The sequence below is a fragment of the Formica exsecta genome, unplaced genomic scaffold (genome assembly GCF_003651465.1).
Source record: "Formica exsecta isolate Colony F162 unplaced genomic scaffold, ASM365146v1 scaffold393, whole genome shotgun sequence".
Taxonomy (NCBI): Eukaryota; Metazoa; Arthropoda; class Insecta; order Hymenoptera; family Formicidae; genus Formica; species Formica exsecta.
Genome location: NW_021851167.1, coordinates 2,369,824 through 2,391,840, shown reverse-complemented (window position 1 = coordinate 2,391,840; position 22,017 = coordinate 2,369,824). Strand labels below are relative to the sequence as shown.

The 22,017-nt window shown below is 38.2% G+C and overlaps 1 protein-coding gene across 4 annotated transcripts in view; it reads right to left on the bottom strand.

Annotated features, from left to right (window-relative positions):
• Positions 1–22,017, bottom strand: part of LOC115239636 (ETS-like protein pointed) — a 105,741-nt gene that overhangs the window by 12,491 nt on the left and 71,233 nt on the right. For all 4 annotated transcript variants that reach the window (XM_029814257.1, XM_029814258.1, XM_029814259.1 and 1 more), the window contains 2 exons: positions 18,204–18,320; positions 14,825–15,031 (listed from right to left, as the gene is read on the bottom strand). In XM_029814257.1, coding sequence (XP_029670117.1) covers positions 14,825–15,031; positions 18,204–18,320 — 324 coding nt within the window. The remainder of the gene's footprint in view (positions 1–14,824; positions 15,032–18,203; positions 18,321–22,017) is intronic.

The window sequence follows — 22,017 nt, the reverse complement described above, 5'->3', positions numbered from 1 at the left end:
GATCCGACGAGCAATCGCCGCAATCACGACGACTCGATCCTCCTCGTCGTGCATCCAGAATCGCCTGACCCGCGAGTTTCTCGCGGGCGGGGTAGATTTTTTTCGAAACGATGTCAATGAGAGTCTTCGGTGAATCAATTGACTATGGAGGAGAGGGGGAACTCGAGTTCCTCGGCCGGGAAATTTTGCACTTTGTTAGCCGCGGCGAGAACACGCAACAGGTGTCTCCTCGGCTGGCCGCCTCAATCCTCTTCGTTTTTCGTTGACTCAGCTGCGCGTTGTTCAGCAGCTCTCAGGTAACCCTCCGTCCTTGTTCAATTTCATATCCCGGAGTAAAATTAAACATTCCAGTTAGAATTGCTCGGTCTCGTAATCGGAGCCAGATTTAATTTTCAAGATTTCCTCTCAATTAATCGCTCAGTTCTTTTTCAATCCAAATTAGAATTAATTTCCCAGATACTCCTTAATTATTCACTTTCCATTTCAATCTCATATTATACATAACCATCATTGAATTCAATCTTCCAGATATTCCTCACTAATTACTCACTGCGTTAGATCCCGCAATCGTATTAAATTTTTCCCCTATCCCTCAATTATACTCACTGTACGCTAAGTTCTGTATAATCAGATTTAATTTCCCAGGAATTAAGCTGCGAAATTGACTCGCTGTCGCTCTTTAATCCGCGAATCCACGACCGCCACCAATTTCGATGACGGCTATCATCGCGCGAGATATATCGCTACGTCACTTTGAAACGAACGTTCCGAACGCACGTACGCGCGCACGCACGCACAATAGACGGAATAAAACGTCGGTCTAAGGGACGACGCACGCTGCTGTATGTACGGGAGATTACTCTCGCGTGCGCTCCTCACACAACACTCTCCTCCACTTGACGCGAGCGCGCGTGTCACTGTGACGAAGAGCCGTACCGTTTCCGCTCTCCGGTCCTCCGCGTCTCTGCCGCCCCTGCCTGCGCGCGCTCGCCCCGTCTCTTTCATCCTCCATCGCATTTCCCTCCCCCTCTGCCAGCGGGGCAACGGCGGCGGCTCTACAATCTTGTACGGCTATCCCTGTGTCGCATTGGTGCCGCACGATGGAGGTGGAAGATGGGAGTTCACGAGCATGCCGAGTGGGGCTGCCATCCGTCGTGTGGAGGGGAATAAGATAGGAAACGCAGCCGCCAGCTTGGCGAGGGGGAGAGCGAAGGGGGGTGATGGCAAGGGAGAGGAAGGGAGATCACAAAACGCCCCCTCGAAGTTTCAACCACCTGCTGCCACCGATGCCGTCTCTCTCTCTCTCTCTCTCTTTCTTGTCGTTGCGTCGTCGGAGTGTTTTACGTATATGCGTAAATTTGTATCCGACATTCTTCTATGTTGAGATTTTCGGAACACTAGTTTTCTCTCTCTCTCACCTTCTGATAGAGCGGTATTTATTTGGACACTATTTCTTCGATTGACACGATTCAGATTTCAATTATAGATATATGTGTGAATAATTATATAAAAATTATTATAATTGTTGTTATATTTCAGTACACTTTGCTTAAGATATTATTTTCTTCTACAGTACAAAATATATAAATATTCTTATTAAAAAATTAATGTAAATTATAAGATTTTTCAAAAATCACAATTGTAATAATGGCAATATTATACAGTAATGAAAATCATCAAGACAATTACCATGTAATCTGATCTTTTAAGAGTTGGCTCATTATTATCTCGTTCTATAATAAGAAATATTCGCACAAAGTAGTGTGCTTGTAATGATAAGATAATATAAGTCTAAATCTGATAATGAGTTGCACATATCTTACAAATTTAATTGTACATTTAAAATTGGTGAAGTGAGGAAACAGAAAATAATACGAATTACTAACTAATCGATCAATTAATTATGATGAATTAATTTATAATAAAAGATAAACATAAAGTATCTCATCCATACATACCAAAGGTCGACATATAAACATAATTATTATTACGTAATTATTATACTTTAATTGATTATATGTATATCATTGCCAAAGGATAGAACACTATCTTTTTCTCCGACATTTTTGTTAATCAAATTTATAATATTAAATTCGGGGGATTTATAATATTAAATATAATTTTATATACCCAAATAAAAGACCAATATATAATATTTTTATTTTAGCGAATACATCAAGTACATCAAATGTTTTATTAATCATTATTTTGTACGCGTGTTACCTGTACGTAGAAGACACAAAAATGATCTCGACCCCCTCGATCATGCGTGTTTCGTCACGCTAGATCGTTTAGAGTTTAGATCGTCTCCTTTCTCGCGGCTGTAATAAACGCGCGCACGTTCGGCGCGAGTCGAGAAGGACCTAGCCTATTTTTGAGAGGGGGCTGTGACCGTAGGAAAAGGGGCAGAGGGGGGCTGACGGGGAGATGGAGGAGGCGCGCAGCGGACCGGATGTTGAGAGGCGAGGGCAACGGGGGTTTCTCTGTTCGGCGGCGGTCTCGCACGTGATGCAGAGGGGACCGGAAGCGTTCACTCCCCTACGCCTCGTGCCTCCTTTCTCTCTCTCTCTCTCTCTCTGTCTCTCGGTTCGTATAGCCGGGCCGGCAATAGTAATGGGACTTACGAGGGCCGGCACAATAAGAACGCGCGCGCTTTTACCGTTTCGGGCCTATATCCGAATGGAAGAGACGACGCGCGTGGTCCGCTGTTTTCTATTTTCTATTTGAGCTGGCATCTAATTGATCACCGCGCGTATCGCAATTGCCCCTTCCTACCCCGTCCAATATAAGAAAAGATATCTCGTTGCTTGAAAAAAAGACAGGTTTTCTTTTGGGAAATAATCGTTATTAAATTTAATGGATATTTTGATTGTAATTTGATGTAATTTGAAAATAATGGCACAGGACTTAGATGTTATCATCAGAAAAAAATCATAAATTGTATAAATTCCCCAATAGAGATTTTAAGTAAATCAAATATAATATACAAATTATTATTAAATCGAAATTGTATGTTGAATGCTCAATATATCAATGTATATATATTTAATGTTTAAGTACAAATGTATATTTTAATTACACTTTCATCGAGATATTCATAGAAAAAAAATATATATTTATTTTTTTCTTCATATAAAATTCTAATAAAAATCCGCTGGAAGGAGAATTGCTATTATAACGTACACTCGAACGAACTAGTCACGCAAGACGATCTGGTTCTCTCCTCCACATCTGTGCGATTCTTCCTCTCAATCGAAACACACTCTCGAAGTGAGCAACAATGCCGCGGCAAAGCGGTTTCTGAAGAGGGTGCATTTACGAGTGCATTAAGGGAGGAGTACTCGAGGACATTATAAAACTATCTTGCCATCCCGGAGTGGTATTGGGGTAGGTCTCCCTCCCCTTTCCTTTTACTACCAGCCAGCCCTGCCCAGCGACTTCCGGTTGTAACGTGAGCTCCGAATATCGCTTCTGCTTTTTTCTCTCTTCCCTTCTCTTTTCTCCCCCTCTCCTCGACTCGCTTTTACCCTCGTTCCTTGAATCGCTCCTTGTTCACAATTTTTTTTACGTTTGTAATTATGGTAAACGTACCAAAATCGGATCGCATCAAATGTTTTATTAATCATTATTTTGTACGCGTGTTACCTGTACGTAGAAGACACAAAAATGATCTCGACCCCCTCGATCATGCGTGTTTCGTCACGCTAGATCGTTTAGAGTTTAGATCGTCTCCTTTCTCGCGGCTGTAATAAACGCGCGCACGTTCGGCGCGAGTCGAGAAGGACCTAGCCTATTTTTGAGAGGGGGCTGTGACCGTAGGAAAAGGGGCAGAGGGGGGCTGACGGGGAGATGGAGGAGGCGCGCAGCGGACCGGATGTTGAGAGGCGAGGGCAACGGGGGTTTCTCTGTTCGGCGGCGGTCTCGCACGTGATGCAGAGGGGACCGGAAGCGTTCACTCCCCTACGCCTCGTGCCTCCTTTCTCTCTCTCTCTCTCTCTCTGTCTCTCGGTTCGTATAGCCGGGCCGGCAATAGTAATGGGACTTACGAGGGCCGGCACAATAAGAACGCGCGCGCTTTTACCGTTTCGGGCCTATATCCGAATGGAAGAGACGACGCGCGTGGTCCGCTGTTTTCTATTTTCTATTTGAGCTGGCATCTAATTGATCACCGCGCGTATCGCAATTGCCCCTTCCTACCCCGTCCAATATAAGAAAAGATATCTCGTTGCTTGAAAAAAAGACAGGTTTTCTTTTGGGAAATAATCGTTATTAAATTTAATGGATATTTTGATTGTAATTTGATGTAATTTGAAAATAATGGCACAGGACTTAGATGTTATCATCAGAAAAAAATCATAAATTGTATAAATTCCCCAATAGAGATTTTAAGTAAATCAAATATAATATACAAATTATTATTAAATCGAAATTGTATGTTGAATGCTCAATATATCAATGTATATATATTTAATGTTTAAGTACAAATGTATATTTTAATTACACTTTCATCGAGATATTCATAGAAAAAAAATATATATTTATTTTTTTCTTCATATAAAATTCTAATAAAAATCCGCTGGAAGGAGAATTGCTATTATAACGTACACTCGAACGAACTAGTCACGCAAGACGATCTGGTTCTCTCCTCCACATCTGTGCGATTCTTCCTCTCAATCGAAACACACTCTCGAAGTGAGCAACAATGCCGCGGCAAAGCGGTTTCTGAAGAGGGTGCATTTACGAGTGCATTAAGGGAGGAGTACTCGAGGACATTATAAAACTATCTTGCCGTCCCGGAGTGGTATTGGGGTAGGTCTCCCTCCCCTTTCCTTTTACTACCAGCCAGCCCTGCCCAGCGACTTCCGGTTGTAACGTGAGCTCCGAATATCGCTTCTGCTTTTTTCTCTCTCCCCTTCTCTTTTCTCCCCCTCTCCTTGACTCGCTTTTACCCTCGTTCCTTGAGTCGCTCCTTGTTCACAATTTTTTTTACGTTTGTAATTATGGTAAACGTACCAAAATCGGATCGGATATGTTTCACAGTGTCTCAGTGACTAATAAATTTTACTCAATGTACAATATAGGAACTCCGAAATAGTGCTTTGTATCTCTGCAATTTAAATAATTTATATACAGAAAAGGAAATTATATATATATATATATATATTCTATTTTTATTTCATTTCAGAAATTCATTAAATATCTTAATCCTAGCTGTGAAAATTTTATATATCATAAAAATGTTTTAACACGAGAAAACTATAAAGTGAATTATATCTCAAAGAATAATCGACTGAGAATGAATTCTTTTCTTTCTCTCATCCACGCGATTGAAAATGAGTGTTAATAATAAAGCGTTGAAACTAATTTTAACTGTTCTGCCTAACATACATACACACAGGTATTGATATATTTGCATGATAAACATTTTCGGTAGTGATAAGTAATACGTAAAAATCTTTAAAAACCTGGAATATTTTTCGTGCTTTGAAACACTTATATACCATTTGTGGAAGGAACATACTTTTCTATTTCCGGCCATTCGTATATTTACCTTACGCCGTTCATCATGGCGTACGAAAACCTTGACGATAACCACGACGATGACGACGACGAGAAGGAGGACGATACGCACGAACAGAAAAGAAAGGACGAAAAAAAAAACACACACATATGCGTATATGCACACACACATACACATACATATGCCACACGGTCGTGTCACGAGTTCTGAATGAGCAAGAGGCTTTGTAGACCCTCGAGGCGGTGTACGAACTATGAATGAACGAGTGAATGAATACAACCTGTGCCAACCACCCCTCCCTCCCTCCTTCCCTTCCTCCGTCCGTCTCTCCAACGCGCCCCTTTCTTCCTATTTTCTGTTCGCTTCATCCCTATAAGCGAGTCTGTACTTCTAGCCCTAGCGATCGTTCTTTATATCTTTATGTATTGCGATCTGCGGCAGCACAATATGATCGACGTGTGTGTGTGTGTGTGTGTATTCGCGCAATACTGTGATATTGTATATCTCTTCGCGACGCAGGAAATTGCGTGGCTTTGCCTCGTTCGCGCCTTCAGCCAAGTTCTATCCGAGAACGTGTTATTGCGGTTTTATTATCGCGCGAATATTAAGCCTCGCATAACTATAGTCATGCATTAAGTATACTGATTTGATAAATTAGATACAATTTGCAGAATGCTCTAGTGCTTTCCAGCACTCGTGTAAAAGCGTAGCGGTAAAGTGTGTGTGTGTGTGTGTGTGTGTGTGTGTGTGTGTGTGCGTGTGTATTCGCGCAATACCGTGATATTGTATATCTCTTCGCGACGCAGGAAATTGCGTGGCTTTGCCTCGTTCGCGCCTTCAGCCAAGTTCTATCCGAGAACGTGTTATTGCGGTTTTATTATCGCGCGAATATTAAGCCTCGCATAACTATAGTCATGCATTAAGTATACTGATTTGATAAATTAGATACAATTTGCAGAATGCTCTAGTGCTTTCCAGCACTCGTGTAAAAGCGTAGCGGTAAATTGAGGATGTGCAACGTGATAAGAAATGAAAAATGAATTAAGCGTGGATCTTGAATTTGTTAAAAAAGTTTCTAAAATTTTTTTTATATTCTTCTTTTGTTCAATTAACTTCAATTTATATAAATGAAAATATATATCCTTCGTACAAGTATCATCCTCGTTAGACATACAAATCGAAAACTAAGAATTCAGATTAACCCCCCTTCTTCCCTCTCTATCTCTCTCATTCTCTCTTTGTTATTAAAATTTTCTACGTGTAGAGAATTTTGAATAATCAAATGCGCCGCTTATCGAATCGACACATCAAAGGAGACGCTTACACGTCGGTCGCGAGAGACGGAGAGAGACAGAAGCCGATCAGAATGCCGCATATTCGTCGCCGTTAGTTATAAACGCGAGGGTTGCTTAACAAATAATCATTGTATTCGCCGCGGCGCGATTGACCAACCTCTCTTCTCCCATAAACGTCCATATCAAATAGACGTCACGCGGATAGAGCTCCTTTTTTGGCCGCGTGTGGTCAGTAAACCGCATAGACAGACAGAGAGAGAAGGAGAGAGAGAGAGAGAGAGTGCTTTTGCGCAGAGGGGAACCTCTCTCGGTCCGACCGTTTTCGTCTCCGCGCTCGCTGTCGCTAATTTATGCACGTGCACATAGAGACGCGACATACGTGACACGAAGCAGTGAGTTGCCTTCATGGACAGTGCGCGTTACTATCGCCGATACATCCTCAAAATACATTCTTATAAAGGGACGGAAAAAGGCCCTACTACCGCTCTCTCGCCTCGTGAGACTGACACAAAAAAATTGATGCGTTGAGAAATTGCGACAAACTTTATCCCACCTTGATAGTGTGCTATTAAGCTTGAAATATTAATCTAGGCTATAGTATCAAAGATATCGCGAACTCTGAATAAATAGATTGAGAGAAAGATGTAAATTATTCAATTATTACGCAAGCATTTGTATAAAAAGTAATAGAAAAATGTGTAAAGATAATTTGATAAGAGACATTTCCAAGCTTGGTTATTTAAATTCAAAGTTTAGGAAATAATAATCCGATATGTTAATATCGTCGAAGAATTTCAAAGCGTATCTGTTTTTCAATTGCGCACAATTGAAGATTATACATTCAATTATATATGATCCCTAAATAACAGCGCGATACGTCGGTTCCGACACGAGGAGGTCGAAAGCGAGGATAAGCGAGAGTCGAACCAGAGACCTCGAAGAGCTGTGATACATAACGTAACAGTGCTTTAGCAAGCAGAAATAATGAGTCTATTATACGGACGTCTGTGTTGGTCGCTTTGTAACGACGCGTCCGTAAGACATCCGTATATACGGTACAAGAGCCAGGTCTTCGGGGAACTTTGGTGTGTCGCATGAGCGAATATCAGTCAGCGGTTGTCAAACTTTCCGAAATCTGCCTTTGATATCTTATACGACGTGTTGGCGATTGCCAAACCGTCTCTTTTGATATTTTATTTACATCTTCCCTAAAATATCAGCGATATTTATATTATTTCAGATCGATCTCGTACATTACTCGAAAATTTCTCGCTCATTTAATTTATTCCTTTCCTAGCAATTTTTTTTTGGCGGTAATTGCATACAATGAACAAAATCTCGCTCCCGAAAACAAAGAGAAATTGTTCTCTATCGAATAGACATCTTCCCTAAAATATCAGCGATATTTATATTATTTCAGATCGATCTCGTACATTACTCGAAAATTTCTCGCTCATTTAATTTATTCCTTTCCTAGCAATTTTTTTTTTGGCGGGAATTGCATACAATGAACAAAATCTCGCTCCCGAAAAGAAAGAGAAATTGTTCTCTATCGAATATCGCTGAACAATTTTTCTTTTGTAAATATTTAAGCGAGGATCTCCAGTAGAGCTAAGTTTCAATTAGAGTTCTAATGCTGATTTCATTCTATTTTCCACGTAGACGGAACGCGATTGAAATCAGGATAGAGGCGAGGGATATAACGCGAGCGCATTCATTAACGTGCGTACGTGTGTACGTAGATCGAGGCAGACACACCAACGGGCGTGAGCGAGCGAATCGTCTCCATTGTCCGCGGCGGAGCGTATAGAGAGCCCGACTTTCCCTCGTTCACCCACGGTCACTGCTGCAGTGACGTAAGGCCCCTCGCTAGGGTAATTGTTACCTATGCGCTATGTACGAAGAGACTCGCTTCATAATGCTCTCCTCCGCTCCGCTCGGCTCGGCTCGGCTCGGTTCGGTTCCATTCTATTCTATTTCGTTCTATTGCGCGTGCCTCCGACATCAACGCACTCGATTACACGCGTATACATACGCGATTCATGGATTACGGGACGACGGATTATCAACCATTGATAAAGGCTGCGTACAGTACGTCCGCGAGATTGCAGTTTCAATTACCATAGTTGCAAGTCCACTCTAATGTCTGAAGCTTATGAAATCCGAGGGTTCTTTTTTTTTTGTCAATATAGGGTGTCCCAAAACTGGACGTTCTTTTAATAAAAGATTTTTTATTTGATATAAAATTGATTTTCCCTTAGCGAAAATGTTGAAGTAGGTCATTTTTTTTTCAAGTTTTCGATTTTTTCATTATGTCTTTAATATCAAATTTCAAACTAAAATTCTATTCAAGTAAATTTCATCTGAAATTATTACATTCTAAAGAATATAGTTTTATTAATTTTTTGATTCCACAGAATATTTAGTTTCTGAAAAGCCCTTCTTTTTCAATCGTTTATAACTTGAAACTTTTTAATAAGAAAAATGTTAGAAAAAAAAAAATCATCAAAAAAATTAGTCAAGTCTTGGGACATCCTATATATAAAAAAACATTTTAACATTCGTTCATTATTTGTAGCTCTTGAATTTTGCGATATCGGTAGGTATTATAATTCCATAAATGCACTCGCAGATTTCAATCTCTTTCGACACCAGATTGTAACGAAAGAGAATACTTTGTATTCAAACGGAAAAAAAAAAAAAAAAAAAAAAAAAAAAACGCACTCGGGGAAAGTTGATTGATCGTGATAACGATGAATGTGATCTTACAACGGATAAACATATATGACGAAAGTAACTCGGTCAAAGCCAGATAGATGATCGAACGTGAATGGCTAAATAAAATTGGGTCAGTTATATAGCGCGCATCGCGCGCTGTGTAAAAATTTTCCACGTCACAAGAAACGCAACAGGGAAATTTTACACGTGGATTGCGCCAGCGTTAGCATTGATATTTTCACTCGGTAACTCATTTTCTGCGCTCTATAACAAAATTAAAACCAGATTCGTGATCAAGGTGACGAACAATACGATTCTTGGTTCGAGTACAAAGTGCCAACGAAATTTTGTCAACTGTTTACGTTGCACAATAACAAAATTTTCAAATAAATATTTGTCGGTGGGTGCTTGATTCGATCGAAGCTCTGTTTTACAAAACTTGTCGCGCCATATCTTGGGCAATCTTTTTGTTTCGTGAATCGCAATAGAGAAGCCGCGATTCAAGAGATACTGTTCTGAAAACTTCTATGAATGAATAGAATAGCTTAGTGAGAGAGTTATTCCACGAGCTATTCCAAAAAAATGAGTTTGAATACGATTGCCGCGCGAATAGCTTACGTCATCCTCGATGTTATCTCTAAACTATCATGTGGGATAGCTCGTTCATTTGTTATTCAGATATTATGCTCATTTAGCAATATCAAAGTAAATCATAATATTTAGTAAGAAGTTTTGATTAATTTCTGAGAAAAAATGGACTTGTGTAATTATATAAGATAATATATGATATTATTGTATATCCGTTTTTTCTCGGGCTGTTAAATAAACATACAAGAATATTGTTGATGAGATTTGTAAAAAAAAAAAAAGATCTTCATGTGTTTATTCACGAGGCGCATATAAATATCTACGCGTGAGTGGTCACATGTGCCTTGTGGATAGCGTACATGTTAATCGTAATAATTGAGTCTTATCTGCGCGTATATGATAATAGTTATCGCATGCGGCACGTGCGGTACTTGTATAGTTTTTCAGCGCGTGCGTCGATTACGACAGGAATAAAATGTTGCACCGTTGTCATTAAGTTATTCCCCCACGGTGATTGTGCGCGATCGTTGCATCGCATCGCGAGTGCAATCGTGATTAACGATCTCGAGTAGCACTGTCATCATCGCGACCGTGTATTGCGAAGGAGACACTACCGTGTGATTCACCGTCGGCGTTTTTCTACGTTTCTAGGAATTCTCGTGAAACCATTGCAGACTAGAAATGCAAAACGCGCGCGCGCGACGCACGTGCCAAGAACATGTTTCGCGCTTCTTACATCTCTCTGCTTTTAATGTGCAAATAATCTTTCCTGTATTTCTCCCGAAAGCACCGTTTTCTATTAATTTTTTTATTAATACACTCTCGACTATAAATATGCAGTGAAAAGATTGATAAATTTGTTAATAATAGAAATAATCTACTTCTCAGACAAGACTTTCTTCAAACATGATTTTTGATGATATGATTTGACTTTCTTCAAATGATTTTGGAATAATCATCAGAATTGATGATTGATTTGTATCAGAGAAAATTATTTAAAATATATATTTTACAACTCATAAATTATTAAATAATTTATTTATATAATTCATTTTTTATTCAAAAATATGTTTCCAAGTTTTCACAAATTAATAATCTCTAAGCAAGAATAGAAAACGCATATTTATATAAATACTAAAATATTAAAAATCTTACAGATTATTAAGCCACGATTAAATGAAAAGAGAATTCAATTTTCTTCCCTGATAACGTATGTAAAAAAAGCCAAGAACATGTTTCGCGCTTCTTACATCTCTCTGCTTTTAATGTGCAAATAATCTTTCCTGTATTTCTCCCGAAAGCACCGTTTTCTATTAATTTTTTTATTAATACACTCTCGACTATAAATATGCAGTGAAAAGATTGATAAATTTGTTAATAATAGAAATAATCTACTTCTCAGACAAGACTTTCTTCAAACATGATTTTTGATGATATGATTTGACTTTCTTCAAATGATTTTGGAATAATCATCAGAATTGATGATTGATTTGTATCAGAGAAAATTATTTAAAATATATATTTTACAACTCATAAATTATTAAATAATTTATTTATATAATTCATTTTTTATTCAAAAATATGTTTCCAAGTTTTCACAAATTAATAATCTCTAAGCAAGAATAGAAAACGCATATTTATATAAATAAAAAAATATTAAAAATCTTACAGATTATTAAGCCACGATTAAATGAAAAGAGAGAATTATTTTCTTCCCCGATAACGTATGTAAAAAAAAAAAAAAAGGCAAAGAGAGATCAATCATTCGTTTCGGCAATGGCGACACGCATCGCTTTAATGAATTTCACCGTGAATCCGATCGGTATCGCTACGACAGGAAGATACAACTTTTTAGTTTCTACTTTTTTATACAACGCAAGAGCGTTTCCTAACATCCGTTCTCATTCGCGGAATCAAAGCGATTACCCACGTCGCGTCGCGACTGCGCGCTCGCGCGTCCGCAGATGGGCGCACGCTAGGCTTCAGTTAAATTACCGTCGCCTCGGTCGGAGAGAATATCACGTGGCACGGCCGATTCTACCTTGCTCACAATCGTAACACAATAATAAATCGTAAATTGCACGACTGGAACATGGAAAGCAAAATGATAACGTTTTAATTCAACCCTTATCACCCGTCCCTCCCTCCGTTCGTAAAATTTATTTCGGGACTTCCCTTTACTAATTTTGATAAAGTGTACGCAGGCGATAGCGGTGCTCAAATTGGCGAAAAATTAAAATTGAACTTTAAATTTGCGAGAGAAAATGTTTTCAAATTTTTCTGGAGATTTTTAATCAAAAAATTCTATTCGCGCTCCTTTATTATTTGTATTTTATTAAATAAAATAAACCAGTTTATTGTAGATGAATAATATACGAGTTGATCTTCAAGAAGTACTTCAAGAAACCACGTCTAATTCGAGCCTAAGGTAAAGAATTCTATTTTGCTTGCACTTATTTTATGCTCCCTTTCGGCACGAGACAAATTATGTATTCGAGACGAATCTCGAGTTTTGTGGAGAGTTACCGTTAGTAGTCTCGTCCTTAGATCGCGTAAGACGATTAAGCCGAGGTTTCAGTACTGATGATGAGACGACATGAATAATCGATAAGGAAGTACGGGGTTTTACTTAACGGGAGTTAAATCATGGGCAAATATCTCCGCTTCCTGCCTCGTCATTTCCTACGATCTGCATCTCTATCTCTTTAGCTTCCCATTTTCCTGCATCAGTATTCCTCTCTCTTCTCAACTCCCCCCTTTTTCGTCATCCCCGCTTTCCCTGCTCCTTTTACAAAAAAGTCTCTTCCTTTTTCTTTTTTTTTATATTTTCAATTTTTTCTTATTTTGTTATTAATATATTCGTTGTGTTGTCGCATAGTAATATCTTTTTCAATATATATCGAAGTAACTAGTGAGATACCTTTGAACGTACATCGAATAGCATTGTCGCAGATTTAATAATACAGATAAAAACATATGAGATAAATTAATTTTTTTTATACTTAATATATTTATTATAAAATATCGTATGCAATGTATGATTAAATTCAATATATTTGTGCATAAAGTACAGTCGATATAAAGATGTTGCTAAAGTTCATTTTTAGAATACAAAAAAAGATTTAATTTGTTAATACTATTTAGTCTTTCCAACAATTCTAGAAATGTAACTGTTTTAATCAATTCAAAAAGTAGACGCTAAATAGAACAATGAATATAAACATGAAGCCAATTATTTTTTTCACAAATCTTTCGAAAGATTCTCGATTATATACATAAAATTTGTTACGATTTTACGTTAAAGATTGATAAAAAACGAAACTTCTATTTTTGCACTTGCATCGTTTTCCCGACAGCTCGGTGTTCCACTTCCATCTTCCGCATGGAAGTATAGATATTTTTCTTTTGAATTTTATCTGCTTTGTTAAATCTCGAACGCGCGTTTAAAGCGAACTTGACTTGCTATTTTGAGCGCGCACGTACCACAACAAGAGGGCACGAGAGGGGGACGGGGGAGGGGGGGGATTTAAATAGGAGGGACCGAGCAAACCTCTAGGCTCGACCATTGACGGTACGTCGCGAGATCGAAATTCGAGTGAATTCTTTGGTGCACGCGAGTACATCCCCGAAAAACGTCTAAGTGGCCGCGGCAATGGCGCTGCACCATCCTCGGCGGATATCCGGGATGGGAGTTCTTTCTATGGCGCTCCGTCTTTCTTCTCCTACGCCTCTCATTCTCCGGTCCGCGCTACGTACGAAGGTAAAAACGAGGGGCCTCGATTCAACGAGGCTACGAAACGCGAGATACCTGGGGGAGGAAGGTGGATAAGGAGGAGAAGAGAGTTGGCCACCACCCGCGCGCACCGCCCTATCGTCCTTTTTGTCATTGTCCGCCGGAGTCTTTTTGCTCGCACGTTACGCCGTAACGTCGCGATTTTACGGAAATTCGATCGGTTTTGTTCGACAACGATGACGGAAGGTGCCCGCCGCAAAAAGGAGCGTAGTGCGTGCGCGTTCCTTGCACGATTAGCCCCGCGTTTGTAACGCGGGGTCACCGGCGAATATCCAGTGTATACAAGAAACGCATCGAGATTCAAATTGTTATCTTTATATAATTCTTATTTTTCTGATAGGAAAAAAATTTCTTTTTTTTTTTTTTGTATTGCTACGAGTGTGACGTAAATATCGTTAATTTTATTTGTTTTGAAACTTTGCATTCAAATTTCACGTTAGTAATCCAGAGCTTAAGATAGCTAAAAAAAAAGTTCGCGCCTTTTCAGTAGAATTACAGAGATCGTCTCGTTGCGTAAGAGAGATTAGTAATTTTTTATATTAATAATCATTTTATATATTATCTATTATTATCTATTATTATCTAATAGTTATTATCTATTATCATCTAATAATAAAAAATGTAAATTATAACGTAAATTATAATATATTAAAATATACATCGAATCCAGCCGATTAATTGTAAGATAGTGAACTTTTAGATTAATCTATTTCATCAAGCTACATTAAAAAAATTTCCGTTGGTTTTATATATATCATATATACATGTATAATAATATTTTATGTAAGAATCTAAACAAAACAATTAATTGTGTGTTTAAGGATTCGTCACACAGGCTTAAGCATTGTTTATTTCGAGATAGATTGATGACCTCGATTATATGAGATGATATAAGAAGGAGACACATACTTTTCTGCAGGATCTCGAGATGCTCCCATAGGATGTCGCCCATGAAGGTGGTGGGGGCACGTGCTAGAAAGGATTCCTTCCCCATGGCACAAATCTGTTTCCCGGTCATGTGCTGCCACGGCTGCATCGCCATAACCTCCAGGGAGAATTCTCCGATAGCCCACTGCAACCAGTTGGCGACAGCTGCTTCCGACCATTGCCTCGGGTCTGAAAAAGAAAACAAGAGCCGGATTGTTTTTTAGCAGCTACCACCTAGGTGGATTCTATCCTCGTTGGTCGACCCCTTATCGCCGATCCTGGCGATAAGAAAGGACCTTTTCTCGTGTCTCTCTATTGGCCAGAGGATACTGGAAGATCGTATCTCGATCTCAATCTTAATGTTTTATCTCGAACACGAGACTATATCGTCTCTCGCAAAAGTCGGCGTTTGAGAAAATTGTGATAACGTAAATTTGTTTTGTTCTTGTTTTCACAAAACGCGGTCACGTTCCCTGGATTACTTTTTGCCTTTTATACTGCAAGAGCGGACTTTGAAAGATTCAAGATTTCTGAGTAATTTGGATTCTCGCAGATGGCGATCATCTGAGAGCGAGCTCGTTAAGACCCTGCCCGAGAGTCATCGAAGAAACGACATACGTTCGTCCGTTGACGGCCCGATCGTTAGTCAGGCCCAGCCAGCCATCTTTGGTGGAAGCGATACCGAGAAACATCGGAATGTCCCATTTGAGGTGCGCGCCCATATTTGCACGCGTGTCTTGCATTGTTTCGTGGTATCTCGCTGCGTAAAAGTACAGTTCGGCTCATAATGCAAACAGAAGTTACCAACGTAGCGACTCGCTAATGTATACAGCTTTGCTCTCACAATCTCGTAACCGTCCTTTAACACTGACGTCGTGAACAGGATGGTCGAACGATCCGAGTTCTATTCTCGTAAATATCTTCATGAAAGATCGAAATACAGAGTGTCTCGAAAAGATTATCAAAATTGTGAAATAAATGTTTTTTAAAAATATTTTTCTCAGGCTGTGCCGTGCGTAATTTTACGCGTTATCATTGCAATATGTTAGGTATATCGATACGATATTAATATAAAAAAGAGAGACGAAAAAAAAAAGAACCGTGATATCTCGTAAAAACTATTATTTACGCTATTTAACAAGGATATGAAAATTAATCGAATAAATTAATATTTTCAAAAATCTTTATTTTCAAAAAAAAAGCTTTTATCAATTAAAAATTGAATTTAGATTTAGAGAGTGAGATTCTTTTATAGAAATAATTTCGAATAAGAAAAAGATTAAGTATTCAAGCTTATTCACAATGCAAACTACATAGTAATAAATTCAATTATAGTCCTTTCTGATATCCATATCTGCATATTAAAGAATTTTTAATATGCGACAAACTCGATAAATGCAAATTCGATAAATAACATGATAAGTGTTATTCGCAGAATCGATAAAGTATAAACTAAATTGACGTCTTTCGCGTGCTCAGAATAGGATATAAATATAAAAAAGGAGAAGGTAAGCGAGCATCGAGGCAACAAGAGTGTCTAACGGCACGGCACGTTCAAAGCGACCGCCTCTGTTTGATGATCGTACCGATATTTGCTCAACTTATTTCTTGTCAGTATTGTTAGCAGACTTTACACTCTCTTTCTCGCTTCGCATTTGAACACAAATCCACATTCACGCGTGCGCATGTCTATCCATTCTTCTTACTAGTCGATTGCTCTTTTCACCCACTATCTCTCTTCATTATATTAATTTTGTATTTACTCTTTATCCTTTCTCTTTCTATCATCTGGATAAACTTCTGTCAAAATGAGATAATTTGCATATCTCGACATCTATCAAGAGTGCGTCTAATGGTATCTGTTCGTTACAACGGTGAAGGTGTTTGAAGAGTGTTAAATGATAAAAGTAATCAAGTCCCTCATCATCGATTCTCAAACATAGATAATGAAGGTGAACAGGTGCCACCTTAAAATCCCTTAAAATCCAAAGTTACGGCCGTGATCACGAGATAGCAATCGGTGAATTTAGATACCTCTATTGTAATAGGCGTCTGTTACATTGGACAACACCATGTTTCGAAACTTAGAGAATTCGCAGAAGCGTTCATCTTCATACGTCGAAGGATTTTCACGCTTGTATTTATTATTCAAAAGAGATAGATTCTGAATAAATCATAATAGCAACTGCGATATGACTGCGTCGGAACGTAATTGTGAATGCACGCTGCGTCTTTTATATAGTAAGCGTATATTCTCTCATATATACACCCTTCGATGGGACGTAACAATACACATCGAACATCTTCAATGTGTGTAAATAATTTAATAACAATTTATATGTATTTTTCGGCGGAGCCAAATTAACACCCTTAATTTCTAAATTAATTATAAATAAAGAAAAATTTTATACTTTTTAATTCAAAATTTTTAATGTATCATTTATTATATAATACGTCATCATATGCATTAAGACATATTTCAAAATAATACTAATTTAAAGTATTATTATTCGCGCGCAGGGTGACTATATTAATAATATAGATTAATTTCCCAAAATTAGGACAAAAATTCAAGGAACAGAAGAACGAATAAAAAAAAATCGCAGAGAAATATAAAAAAAGGCCGGTCTCAGTTCGGGCTCAAAGTAAAATGGCAAGAGGAGAAGGAGGAGGAGGACGAGGTTTGTTCGTTAGGTTCACGGAGGTCAGACTGTAGGTGATCTGGCGTGGAGGGTACGAACTCGGGGCATGTAGACCGGAAGTAACGTCACACCCGCGTGGCTCTGAATGCGCATACCGGATGTGTGGCATCGGCTCCCCATCAGAACCATCAACATCACATTCACAATTCCTGCACATCGCCGGCCGGCTCGTCGCACATCGCGTCACATCGTGCGCACCCGCGTCTCCGTGTCTACGCGCGTCTCTTGCGCGCGCGCGCACGCACTCAGCACAAACGTTGTGTGCGCGCGCGCGTTCTCTCCCCTTCTCTGTGCTCGCAGCGATTTTTTAACAACTTGCGTAGTGAGGCGGTACCAGTATCGTGAATTCCGAATCTTGTTATGAAAATTGGGACCAAAATCAATTTCGCGCTCGTAAAAATTTTGAATAAATATATCGAAAGAATTGGTTTATTTGTAAAAAAAAAAAAAAAAAGAACAATTATAGCTTTAACATGGTGAACGTCGAGTGGATTTTCGATTACTCTTGCGAAAGTCTAATTAAAAATTGTACACGTAATTTTATGGTAAAGAAGTGCAATTTATCTTGCAATGTCTGCGATCAATGGATCTAAAAGCACGCGTTACATGACATTACGTAATTTTAGGATGGGAAGATAAATCAAGAATAAATCTCTGACCTTTAGTTATATTCAGGCGGAGTCGTTCCTTTTCCCAAGACGCGAAGACGGCCTCCAGAGCCTCGGTCATCTTCTTGTTGGTCCCAGGCGTTAACGGCGGCACTTGCGCCGGTATATCTAGAAAATAAAAACGAAAAAATAAATAAAACCTTAAATATATTTTAATCGCGTAGATTACATCCCCATATCTACTTAATATCTCTTGGATACTGGATTTAAGATTATTAGGAAACTCGAAAGGACGTATGTATACGCGAGGCATCGTGCATTTTTTTTTCGAAAGACTGAATTTCTCTCCTCCTACATTCCCATCCTAAAAAAAATTCTAACTTAATCCTCAAATCTCTTTCTTATTTAAAATTAAAATTAGGTTTAAGACAGAAATAGATTTCGGAGTGAAAGTGCAGGGTGAAGGACGAAACCTCATGCCACTTATGTATTCACTTAAATATGCAAATAAGTGACTAATGTAGAATTCATATTCGGTGAAGCTCAAATTATCACATTTAATACTCGTATGCATCATCAACTTTATGCGTTAATAATTGTTTAATAAATAATGAGCGGCAGCTAAAAGTCTTAAGATTAAGTTAAGTCTTAGGTTTTCAGATTACTTCGAATTATCAGCTTGACAATATATGTCAAAATTAATATCATATTTTCTGCCTGCTTTTTTAGATACATACTTTCAATTAATGATTTCAAACGTATCTTATTCGGGAATGAACTAACTATAACATACGTCAAGATTAAGATGTGCATATGTAATCAGTGGTGTATAAATTTGTATAAAAAAACTACCTGAATTAATCCCTCACATTATTTTCTAGTTAAGAGATACATAATTGCAAACAAAAATTCTATTAACCATATCTATCTGCGTTTCGTAATTGTTAACGTTCGTATAACATTCTTCAAGTTTAACGTTTCATAAAAAAAATATTGAGATGTGTGTCCGATATATATGATTCTATAAAAAAAATCACGTATTTATATGAGCAAGGGTATAACTGAATTTCTCGACACCACCAAAAGAAAAATCCCATGCAAAAGTTTTTGGCAAGTCGTGCGTTATGGATTTCGCAACGTTCGATAGAGAAGCGATATCCTCGTTGATTCTCAACAATGCCATTCCCGGTTCTAATTAAAACAGAGGCGTCGAAGTTAAAAACGCGCGATTCGCGCGGGTAGATTCGGTCGGCGGAACGAGAGGCGGCAACGAGGTAACAAAGCGTGGGGGAGGGAGGGGGATAGAGAAGAGAGGAGTCGGGAGCTTGTCCATGTGTGAGAAGGCAGGTTAATGTTGCTTCTCACAAGCAAGAAAGGTGAGCGCTCGCGCGTGTACGCACTGCACGTGTGCACGAGCGTGCGTCAGGTGTCGCGCGGCTACCAGCACGCGGGCAACGGCAAAGCGAGCAAAAGCGAAGCGACCGAGGGGCACACACAGCTATCTTAGATAGCATCGTCATAAAGAGGGGTGCAACTGCCGGCAGAGAGCAGGCAGGTGCATCGTCGTCGTCACTTCGCTTATTCTATGGTATTTATGCTGTGGCGAACGAGAGACGGTACTTTATTGCCGCTGCGCTTTCGCTGTCTCGTTTTGTCGTCCGCTTTTTCGCGCACAAAGTTATCAATTTTGCAATAGTACAGTGATGTTTGATCCATCATCACCTATGCACAATTATAATATAAAGAATTTTAGATAAACGTTCCCATTTCCTAAAGACGTTTTAGAACAAAATAATAAAAAATAATAATAAAATGAATGGTAAACTTCAGATAAAAATGTCATAACGATATGAAAATTATTTGAAAGACAACGAAATATTTTCTTTGTATGAAAATGTTATCTTAACAGAATGTGATAAAAATTAACAAAAAAATCGATAAGAATCACGGAAACACCACATCCTGGGAAGATTACGTTTATCGTATGTAAAAATTCTGGAAAAAAAAATTTCTTTTGTTGTCTTTCAATGTGAATTATCAATATTTCTCACGTTGTTAAGACGTTTATTTGAAATTCACTTCTATTTCGGGTCTTCATCGGAGACTTTCGAGACATCCTGTATGTGTCACGTTTGTGTCAAATTTTTATAGAAAAAGCATATTTTTTTTATATCGCAGAAAACGTAAAACGCATCGAAATTACACTCGGCCGCGTATCGACAGCTCAAAGATAAATGTCCCGCTCTGTCGTCGCGACGAACGAGCGGCGAAACGATCTATTGAAAATTCACGTGCCAACGCGCTACGCGACTGGAATTTCAAAGGGACGCAGTTTCGCAGGAATGACGTCTATGGTGGTTCTTACGCGCTCGTGCGGATGCCACGTATAATCGGCTTCGCGATTCATGACGTTACGCGTCGCACTCGGGATTTTTCCGTTTCGATCTGTCAACCCGGTCTATCGCTGACAAAAAAGATTTCTTCGAAAAAAATGCAAGTTATATATTTTAAATTTAATAATGACTAAATAAAATTTGTCTTGCTACAAATATAATACATTGCATGAGGGAAGCTCTAAAGTTCAAAGAAAATGTTATCAAGTTCTTAATGAGATACGAATGCTACTTTTTGATTAACATAATAGAATATTAAACATAATTATAATTAATAAAATAATAAAAAATATATATGAAAGCGTTAAACGACGTGATGAAAATGAAGATATTTATAAATCCAATTAAAAGATTTTTAAATTATAAAACTGGTGTGTGTTGGGCATGTGTGTGTGTCTGTGTATGTGTATGTATACAATGTTACAGAGTTAATGCTAATGAATCCTCGAAATGGAACAAACAGTATTCTTTTCACTTTTTCTATGGTTGTCTTGATAACTAGAGCAACCGTAAAATAATTTTAAAAAAATGTTAATTATATTATTCGTTTGATAAACGCTAAATTTACAAGACATGTGCGAAAAATATTACGCGTTCCTGAGAATTTTATTGATTAGAAAGTTCAAAATTATTGCAACTTAAAAGAAAGATTAACGAGTTGGATAATGGTATATGTGATGCAAAAAAGTGAACCTGAAACCTAAATACGTTCACGAATCTCTAAGTGTCGTTTATTATCGTTAAGGTACAATCTGTATAACGAGCTTTATTTGGTTATATTGCGTTATAAATCAGAACTCGTTCGTATCCGTAATGTATCATCGGTACCCTGAATATAACGGGGAGATCGAGATATCGCCTTGAGATACCTTCGCTGGCAGGTGTTGTATCGCGGATTAACGAGTTTTCCTTTTTCTTTCTTTTTTTTTTTTTATATATATAAAATGAATGCATTCGAAAAACCGATCAAATCGATCGAAGCTAGATGGAGCGCGATCGTTACTTAATCGAATGGAAATTCAAAACACCCGAGGCCCTCGACCCAAATGGCATTTGACCTGACACGTTCAACATAAATTTGCATAGCTTGCGTTATTTGCGAGCGATCGACGTGATAGCCAGGTATATACTTTCCGATCAATTAAAGTCGGCCGGTAAAAAATATTTTTTTATCCGATAATCTTAGTTGGGGGATCTAAAATACGCATTTAAAGTCGAGAATAATTAGGCACGCTTAAAATCTTCTGCAGCACTACGGCACAGCCTATAGAAAGAAAAAAAGAATCCGTGTCGAGAGACAATACATCAAAGATTTTTTTTCAATCGGATTCGTTCATAATTTCGATATTATCAGTCTTTAAGTATCTTAACAAGTTATCTTGTAAATTTTACAAAAGATATCAAAATCGTAATAATAATATTTAAATCTTTTACAAATTTAAATTCAGGAAGCATCGATTTAGTCATTAAAA